A 9,914-nucleotide genomic window follows, 5' to 3' on the forward strand; every position below is an offset into this window, starting at 1 on the left:
TTTCTAATGAAATACTCTGTGCTAGTGTCTAGAAATTCGAAATCCACACAGTTTGGATACTGAAGAACAGTAAAACTGAGGATAATATACAGTTTTATCACTGAACCTATTAAATCTGATCTAAAGGAATTTTAACTACTTTAGACTATCTCATACTGTACATTGAATCTTCCTCCTCTGCATTTCCTCCTCTTACAGAATAATATGCCTTGGTTGCTTTTTTGACAATTGAGCATAATGACTAAAACAACAGCATTACCCCAAAGGGCTGGCAGCTTTAACACTGAATGCTGTTATAATGCATGCTGGAAGCTCAAGGCATATGCTCTTTTCACTAACTGTAATATATTCCAGGACAGATTTCCATTTGCTAAGAAGAGATGAAAAGAACTGCATCATTTAAATGCCACCTTCAGAGGTAGATGTCTACCCACTAGTGGTTTATCTAAGAAGTCATGGCAAGGGACATGATCCCAGAGAGAAAACATTAGTTTTTTTTTTTTAAAAAAAAACAACAAAGAACAAACAAACAAACAAACAAAAAACTACCTTTGCCTTCACTACTTCTCACAATTTGACCTGATTGCAGATTCTGCAGCAGCCATTTGAGGCGTTGTGCCCTGCTTGCCATAAGCACCTAAAGTGCTCTGTTCTTCACTTGCTATTCTGAGTTAAAGCAGCCTGACCCAACAGAAATGAGGGGCCATTACTGACTTTGCAAGGTGTCTCTTTGAGTGACAAAAGCATCGGCTTCTGTGGGAGATATTCAGCAATATCTCCCAGGCAAGCAATTTTTTTTTGGTAGGGTACTCAGGATAAAACCAACAGATCCTCTGCTTCCCCAAGGGTACTTTCTCTGCTTAGATCACACAATAGAAAAATTAAATTGCTCAACCAAAATCCCCAATAGGATATATAAATCTCAGTGATGTTCTAATGACATTGATATCTCCCACATGCCTAAAACATTTCTTTCAAATGAGTTGAGAGAAAACGATATGGCCATTCATAAGGGCCAAGCACTTAAATGCCCTGCTCTAGAAAATGACCTTCCTGACTAGAGAGTGATAAATTAAGAGCTCAAGTGGCCCCCTTTTGTTCTTTTCAAAGTTCTTCCTTCTATGTATGCTGAATGAATTATAAAGAATCAGGCCCTCCATGGCAAATACTGGGATAAGAGTTAAAAATCATTTCCAGAATGGATTCTGTTGGGAGACAGTTATAGTATAGGATGCTTCAAACTTCTTTGGTCCTACCAGAATGGAGTCATGTTCTTATCCCCATTATATATCCTTTGTATAGTAACTTCCCTTGCATACTTTTTGGTTTTTCTGTCACCGTTTTGGAAGAACACTGGCTTCAGCCCCCTCCCCCAAAATGGCTGCTGTCTAAGAGGCATGACAGCTAGGAGCCCTCTAATGTCACAATACCAAGGGTCACACAGGGCATCTTTCAGTCCAAAGTGGAATAAGCGCCTTCTCTACCTTGCAGGTCAGCTTTGGTCAACGCAACTTTGTTAGCAAAAGAACAGAAAAAGCGAAAACAATAACCAGAGGTTAGTTAGAGTAGAGTCAACTGGGTAACATTACAGAAACAAAAATGCAGTTCTGCACAGCCAACATCACTCAGACAGACACTTGAAATGCTGTACAAGGTCACCAGAGACAGCACAGACAAGGGGATGCACAGACCAGGGCAGAGCAGGCCTCCTGAGAGCCAAGTCAGCAGAGCTGGGGCAGGGAAACAGCGATTTTTGACAAAGCAGAAGCAATGGGCAAGAAGAGCCCCCCCCCCCCCACACACACACACACACAGCCAACGCCAAGGCATTCAGTCTAGAGATGATGGCAGCCTGTGGCCAGACTGAAAGACACATGTGCACATTCAATGCCCACAAAAATAATTTGGAACATTCAGGAGTTGAGCATGGGAGGAAGAGTCACCATGGCCACCCCAATTCCCTTACACCCTTGGAAATGCCACCAAGGAGCATGGCACCAGAGTCATGCATTTCTACCCAGATGACCCACTGGGAGCACCAAAGAGTTTAATTTGTTCAATTTGTAGGAATATAGCCAAATGTTTGTGGGCAAAAAGGCACCAAAGGAATGTCCTTTTTATTGATTCCAAAATGAAGCACGTGGTATTTTCTCTCAGATGATTGCCTTCCACAACTATGGAACAGCACTTTTGCTCAGCATGCTTTAACCTTTATGGCTATGTCGACCTCAACAGGAATTTACCAGCCAAGGGTTAAGTTAGGCATGATTAAAAAAAAAAAATCTTGCCTCAAATTAGAAGCCAAAAGTCACAGCTAAAATTTGACTAGAAATCAAACTTCTAAATCAGAGATATAAAATCAAAACCTACTTCTTAGCTACAAAATAAATAAATAAATACTAAGTAAATAACCCGAGGCCCAAAGAATACCTAATTCATAAATTTTAAAATAATTTCTAACTCTTTTCATTCTTACATGTATTCTTGTTGGGTCAGATAAAGGAAAAATAATGCATTTACTCCTTAGAGATCTTAAACTTTCAATGTTACCAACTTTGGCAAAAACATATAATACATCTGAGTCTGTTAAATCTAAATATATCAGAATATAACATATTTGCCATTTTAAGCAGAACCATGTCATGGTTTTTGGTAATGATATCTCATCCCCATAGATGATCTCATTTCTTCATAGAGACTCATTCACCATTCTCTATGAAAAAATAACACTCAGTTATTTCTTGCTAGTTATTACATATTGTCTTTCCTGTGAATCTCAGATACCTTGTACCCTAAGCTATTCTTAGGATTCACATGCTGTGTGCAAGAGACTCATGAGAATGGGATCCTTTGTAGTCTCTACATGGTTTAAGGCTATCTCTCATGGTGTCATTTCCACATAATTCTAAAAAGGCTCCCAGGATCTTCCTGAGGCTTTATTCACAATGCTTCAAACTTCTAGTGATAGTCATTTATGCCTTAACCCACTTTTTGGCCATTTTTTTCTGGCCACTTAAGCTAATTATCTAAGTCATTTGTGTACAATAAACAAGGACCTTCTTCCCTCCATTGCCACTCACCCTCCACTTCATCCCACCCAGTAGGGAAGTCTTAATGTTCGGTGGGCAACCATCATAATTATCTCCATGGCAATAGAGTGCATGTGATTAGGCCCACGGGCTTTGCCATAGATGGATGGGAGAGCCATCAAGTCGCATGTATCCGGCTTTGAACAATCACAGTACTTAGAGAAAGGCTGGCATCCACCATAATGCATGTGGTGAATCACACAAGCTGATGCAGAGCTTCGGGAAGGGCTGGGAACATTTCCCCCATCGTGATGGGTAATTTCCTTCTGCTAGAGCTCTTACTGTTTCCCCTGAATTTCTCCTGAGTAGGGCTCATTCCTCCCTTCTACCTTTACTTTTTGTGAGAGTTAATTTAAACCTCTCTTTAGTCTAGTGTTGTAGCTTCGTTTCTTGACAACTTCAAGTTTCACTTTCTACAGGGCTGTGCTTCCAATACAGAAGCCAGACACACCTGTGGCAGAAGGGCTTCAAATGTGTGTGGTCTGAATTTAGTTGCTGCTACAAAGGTAAAGTACACAGCTTTTAAAGATTTGCTACAATAAAAAAGGATAAAAAATATTCATGAGTCATTTTATGACACTGAAATGCTAGTATTTTGGATATATTGATTTAACTAAGATGAAATATGAAATGAAAACCAATTTCCTGTCATATTACACAGTTTTAACTATAACTACAAGGAAATCTCAAATGATATGTGTGATTTGTGCTACATTTTCTTTTTCTTGCACGTGTATGGTATGAGCGTGGGAACAGGCACTGTGGGTACATAGGGACCAGAAGCTGATGTCACGCATCTCCTTCCATGACCTTGTGCCTTACCCACCACCGCAAAGGTCTCTCTCACTTGGCACCAGAGCCTGTTGGTTCAGCTGGTGCACCTAGTCAGCTTGCACCAGCGTCCTGTCTCTGTCTCCTGTGCCCTGGGCCCGAGGATGAGCCTCCACAGCTACCCCACATATATGTAGGTGCTGGGGACCTAAAGTCATGTCCTCATGCTTACACAGCATTTGCTTTACCCGCTGAGTCATCGCCCCATACTAGATTTTTATTGGTCAATGGATTCTCCTTAACCGATCAACCTGAATAAGACATGGTAGAAACTATTTGCTATTTAAATAGTACTTCGTGCTTTCTTTTTAAAATAGATTTTCTTTTCAATCTCTCTCTCTCTGTCTCTCTTTCTCTCTCCCTCTGTGTGTGTGTGTGTGCACGCACATGAGTGCCTGTGGCAGCAAGAAGAAAGTGTTGGACCCCCGATGTAGAGTTATAGCTTTCCTAGCACCTGATATGGGTGCTAGGAAAAAAATTTTGCATCCTGTGTAAGAGCAGGACTGCTTTTTAACTCCTTTGCCTTCTACCCTACCTTTTCCTTTTAAGGAGTGTAATTTCATATTTTAATTTAACTTGATATGGTACATTCTGAGATAAGCTCAACTACTGTCATCCGAAAGCCTTCTAAAGGAAGATTCTTAATTGAATGTCAAATATTTCATTTATCCCTGCATTGAAGAACTATGAATAGACCAGTAAGTCCAAAAAATGTTCCAGTTGTATGAAATTGTGCAGCATTTTTAGGAAAACACAAAATGGATACTTCAAGTGCCATTTGATTCCTAACCTCTTACCCATCACATATACATAGACACACACACACACACACACACACACACACACACACACACACACTGTTAATGGCATCAGAATTAAAAACATAGTCTTGGTTAGAGGAAAACTGGAAGCCGACCATAGAGATGATCCTTCTGACATTACTGCAGCACAGACAACTGACCCAGGCAAAGGCAAACATCTTTTGTAGCACGTGTTGGCCTGAGAAGCATTTGCAAAACTGTACTGTAAGGGGATGGAGATGAATCAAAGGGAAGCCGCTTTAAAAGTAGTGTTCATGAACTTGAACACAGGAAATAAACGAACAGTTTTGATACGTAAAATGAAAAATGGATGCAAGAAAACACGATACGTTGCACAAAGGACCATTAGGCTCAGCCAGAGGGAAGACTATGTAGAATTTTGTTGGTGACTCATTAGGCAACTGCTTTGCCTGTAGATGGCCTGCAGGCAGGAATGAACCCACAATGTGTGCTCTGCCGCCCTCTACCGGCCAACACTAAGTTGTTCCTACAGTCATCAACAGCTCTGGAAAGACATGTATGTCATTTTCAGCGTCTACAGAAACGGGCCGAGCAGGTTTATTGTGCAGCGTGGGTAAACATGCAGTGCTGTTATGTGACTCTCCTGAGATAATATCCGGGAACAATAATCCCACGTTTATCCAGTACCCACTATGTATCAGGCATTTCGTATCTTTCTGATTTTTTTGTAATACTTTTAAAGGTGCCTATTATTGTCCCATTTCACAGAGGGGAAAATAAAGATACTTCGGAGTGGTTAAGTAAATTGCCAAATGTCAGCTGGACTTTAATCCAGGTCTTCCTAAAGTGGACACTGAGGATACTCCTCAACAGTACACAGAGGACTGACAAGCAGAGCCTGATCCAGCAAGTACTCAATAAATACAAGTTCTCTTCCATCATCATGGCATTCTGACATCATTTCTCTGTCTCCCAATGGATTTGCCAGAAATAATCCAGTGGCTATTGGTCAAAAATAGGAAGCCTTTTATTGACGGTCACAGCCATATGGACCTCTTGCATTGTCCTTTACCATTATTAACATAGAAATAGAAATAGAAATCTCGAGTGCTCTTTCGGCCACTCTGAAAACAAGGGCACAAATTGGGAGAAGTCTGATGTCCATGACAGGGAAGGTAGCTCACAGGGCCAAGTATGCGATTCTGGGAGGATCTCTGCCAGCATACCTTCTCAGAGACCGTGGCACATGTCTGGCATACTCAACAAGTGACAAAAGGACACTAATGAGGATGCACTGTTGGATGGTGAAGGAGAATGACAGAGGGTGGGTAAACTGAGGAACAATGCACTGGCAGAGCAGCAAGGGGGCTCGGTGCTGTGACAAGGCTTAGAAAGAAGAGAGGGTCTACCTTCACAGCCTCGCTCAATCTGTCCACTCCTGTGGAGAGCATCGTTGATGAGATCAGGCAGGCGGCCGTTCAAGTCCACAGAGGCCAGGCAGCCCTGAAATCCATCCCGGGAGGCCACAAGCTTCGGGAGGTTACTATACATGCCCTGGGCTAAGCCAGCCATGTAGAGATCACCTAGAAAGGAAAGGGCACGGTAAAAGAGACCAAGTAGAGAAAGGAGGTGCCAGGCATGCCCACTAATGCTCAAGCACTATTCCTTAGATGATAACACAACCGTGTGTGTGTGTGGGGGGGCTAAAACAAGAATAACTGTCAGAGGCTCTAAATTGTTAAAAAGAAAACCCCAAATATTTCTTACAGGTCATTCATTTTGTGTCCGTCATCTCACAAAGTTTGAATCGCCATATCAACTTAATGAAGTAGGTTCTGCCTAATTACATGAAGTAATAATTAACAATACTGTCAACAAAACAGCCATTTATTGAGTAGTTTTTATGTTTGTTAGAAATAATGTACTGAGAGTTTTACAGACATCCCACCAAACATCTAACAATGCATAATGAGAGTAACAGTCTTATCCTCCCTTTGGTATATGTATTAATATACAGTACTGAATATGGCTGACACAATGTCACCCATGAAGAAGGGAGTTGGCTGAATCTTTTCCCCTTCTATTAAGGACCCTCCCACATTTTGACAAAGCCTTGACTTATCATCACTTCACCTTTCAGACTCCCGAAAAACACTCCAAATATTAACAGAGATCATGAAGCAATTTTGAGGAATACTCTGCATAGAAACTGGATAAGTGGCCAAATGGTATAATTCAATGCTTTTTAAATGAAATCTGTGTAGTACAGAAAATACGGCTGGAACTCCTAACGTGGATCTCCCCCGTGGAAACATCCTTTCTGTTGGGAGATGGACCCTAAACTACAAAATTCTGCGGAAGGATTACCTTTTAAATCCAGATTTTTGGCACCATTGATGACCTGAGTGACTACCTTGGTGTCCACTTTCAGGCTGTGGGTATTGCTGTTGTCCCGGGTGATGACAACATTGTGCCACTGGTTATCATTCAGGGGGCGGTCACTGTTCCCTTTAATCACATTGGGGCCGTTGCCGAGATCAAACACATAGTGAATGTACCTACAAGTGATAAAGAAGCAAAAATCACCTCAGATGCCATGAAGTGGTTCAGCGGCAGTCACATATATATCAAAAAACAAGGCCTTCAAATTTCCCATGCTAACTTGGTGCAACATAGCAATTAAATACTCTTATAAGAATCATCGGTAATTATCGGATCATACTTGATTTCAATTCCATATTCACAGACTCATAGAGTCTTCTTTCATTTTTTTTTTTAAGTCAAGACCTCGCAATATAGTATATGTTGGCCTGGAACCCATGATCTTCCTTCCATAAAGTCTTGAGAGCTAGAATTATGGGCATGTACTCACAGTCAGGCCAAAGTCTACTTTTTTAATGCTCCAAAGTAATATCTAGATCTTAAGATATGGTACAGTTAGGACCCTAAATAATACCAGGTAGCAATAGTAAAATTTAATCAATATTTATCAGGGTGTTTGTTTGTTTGTTTGTTTGTTTGAAACAAAGTCCTATGTTGCCCAGGTTGACCTCAGGAGACTAGCCTTGACCTACTGCCCTCTTGACTCTACAAGCACACTACAAGATTTACAAGCAGACACCATCACACCCAGTGTATGGAGTGACAGGACTGAACCTGGGCCCTTACACATACTTGAAAAGCACACTAGCAAACCAGCTACATCCCCGGTTCTGGATGTTCTTATTTGACTACTTTCCAACATACGGTAGCAGAATAAGAGGGAGAAAAAGAAGTTTAAAAAAAATTATGATGTTGACCTCTGCAATTTTCCCAAGTTCAGGAAACTGAATTTCATAGTTTTTGGTCATGTGGGACTGTGTCCATGATCTCCTCTCAAAATAAAAATTTTAATTCTAACAGCGTTAAAAAAAAAAATAACTAGATTTCATCTCTTACTATGCACCTGCTGATTATGATTAGTAATACCCAAAAGGATGGGTGCAAAACCCACCATAGCCATGTTTTATATAAATGAGCATGCCCCCACAGTAGGTTCAAAGGACTACATTTCATAGTTAAAAGCTTTATAACATTAACTCAGGAGAGTCTCATTAAATAATCGTAAGAGTCGATGTCCTTTCCACCAATTTTGTGCATCTTTATTATCAAGGAGGGAACTAGTGACAAGGGTCAGGGAAAACTGTAAAATAGGCAGTTTTCTTCACAGCCAGAGTGTCTAAGATGTTTCAGCAGAGATGGCCAGCATCAACTATGTGATTTCTCCTACTTACCCCTTGACCAGCTCAACTGCAATAAAATCATTGCCATCACCACTATTGAAAAGAATGAAGCCATCAGCGGAAGTGGTCTTGAACTGGAAGAAAAGGTGCATGGAGGTATAGGCTTGCAGGGTGGCAAGGGTCAGGTAGCTGCTCTTGGTCTTGAAAGTGACGGGGTCAGCAATGATGTTCCTCAGTCCAAAACGAGCCTTCAGTTCACAGTAGTCGATGTCACCATTTTTGCACAAGTCAATGTAGAGCAAACCATTGAACATGAGGCTCTGCAGGTGGCCGATGAAGCTGGAGGGGACCACGGAGATATAACGCTTCTCAGTCATGATACCAGTTTCAATGTTGTGGAACTCCAGGCGGGTATGGTCTCCTACCATCGTACCTGTAAGGTCAGAAACGAGGTAGAAATGGGGAAAGTTACTCTGTTTTCTCACAGCCACCTTACTCGATTTTACAGGAGGGACACCTTTTCAGGTTCCTGAGGTCTGAGAAAACAAAATACCCCTACACTGTACATAGAGCTCATGGCTGTTCTGATAACAGTCAGGTCCAAGCTCAACCCAAGTTATCCGCCTGACTCAAGATCTCAGTCGGCTGGTGCAAATGCCATCTCACAGACAGGAAAATGCGAGCTCGCTGAGAGCAAGCTGAAGAGCAATGCCATCCATTTCATTCATTTCCAGAAACAACCCTGGAGGCAGAGGCAGGTGGATCTCTGTGGGTTTGGGGCCAGCCTTGTATACAGAGCAAGTTCCAGAACAGCTAGAGCTTCCTAAAGAAACCCTGTCTCAAAAAACAAACAAACAAAAAACAGGCAAGACAGACAAGACAAACAGACAGGAAGAAGGAAGGAAGGAAGGAAGGAAGGAAGGAAGGAAGGAAGGAAGGAAGGAAGGAAGGAAGGAAGGAAGGAAGGAGCAATGCAATCTGAATTCAAATCATAAATTATTTTCCTTTTTGACTTTTATAAAAATAAAATCAGTGAGTGTTAGGCATTCATTACCAAGAATTTCTTGCTGTAGTAACTCATTTCTTAGTACTTTTGAAATTTTTTTTTTATTTTCTTTTTTTTAAACATGTGGATTTTACCTGTCAACAACTGGTCCTGATTTCCTAGAAATAATGCTCACTTGTCCTGTTGGAAGCTACAGCTTATACTTAAATCCTGTGGCCTGATTAAGTTGCTCATAATAAGACTGGACTATAGAATTCATCTTTATTCACATAACCATAGACTTTAATCTAAAGTGTAAAACTGTGGTACAGGAAGATTGCTCTGCAACTGAACACCTGAACACCTGAATGGCTGAGAATTTGTATTTCTAACAAGTTCCAAAGTTACCAACAGATGAATCAATTATAGGGATGATAAATATATGTAAAACATATATGTGTGTGTGTGTGTGTGTGTGTGTGTGTGTGTGTGTGTGTGTGTGTGT

The 9,914-nt window shown here is 41.1% G+C and overlaps 1 protein-coding gene across 1 annotated transcript in view; it reads right to left on the reverse strand.

Moving 5' to 3' along the window:
• Positions 1-9,914, reverse strand: part of Nrxn3 (neurexin 3) — a 1,537,891-nt gene that overhangs the window by 760,923 nt on the left and 767,054 nt on the right. The window contains exons 12-14 of the mRNA XM_055593211.1: positions 8,476-8,857; positions 7,070-7,260; positions 6,112-6,285 (exon numbers count right to left, since the gene is read on the reverse strand). Of these exons, the coding sequence (XP_055449186.1) occupies positions 6,112-6,285; positions 7,070-7,260; positions 8,476-8,857 (747 nt within the window). The remainder of the gene's footprint in view (positions 1-6,111; positions 6,286-7,069; positions 7,261-8,475; positions 8,858-9,914) is intronic.

This window comes from Psammomys obesus, unplaced genomic scaffold (genome assembly GCF_907164565.1).
Source record: "Psammomys obesus unplaced genomic scaffold, mPsaObe1.curated_primary_1811, whole genome shotgun sequence".
Lineage (NCBI taxonomy): Eukaryota > Metazoa > Chordata > Mammalia > Rodentia > Muridae > Psammomys > Psammomys obesus.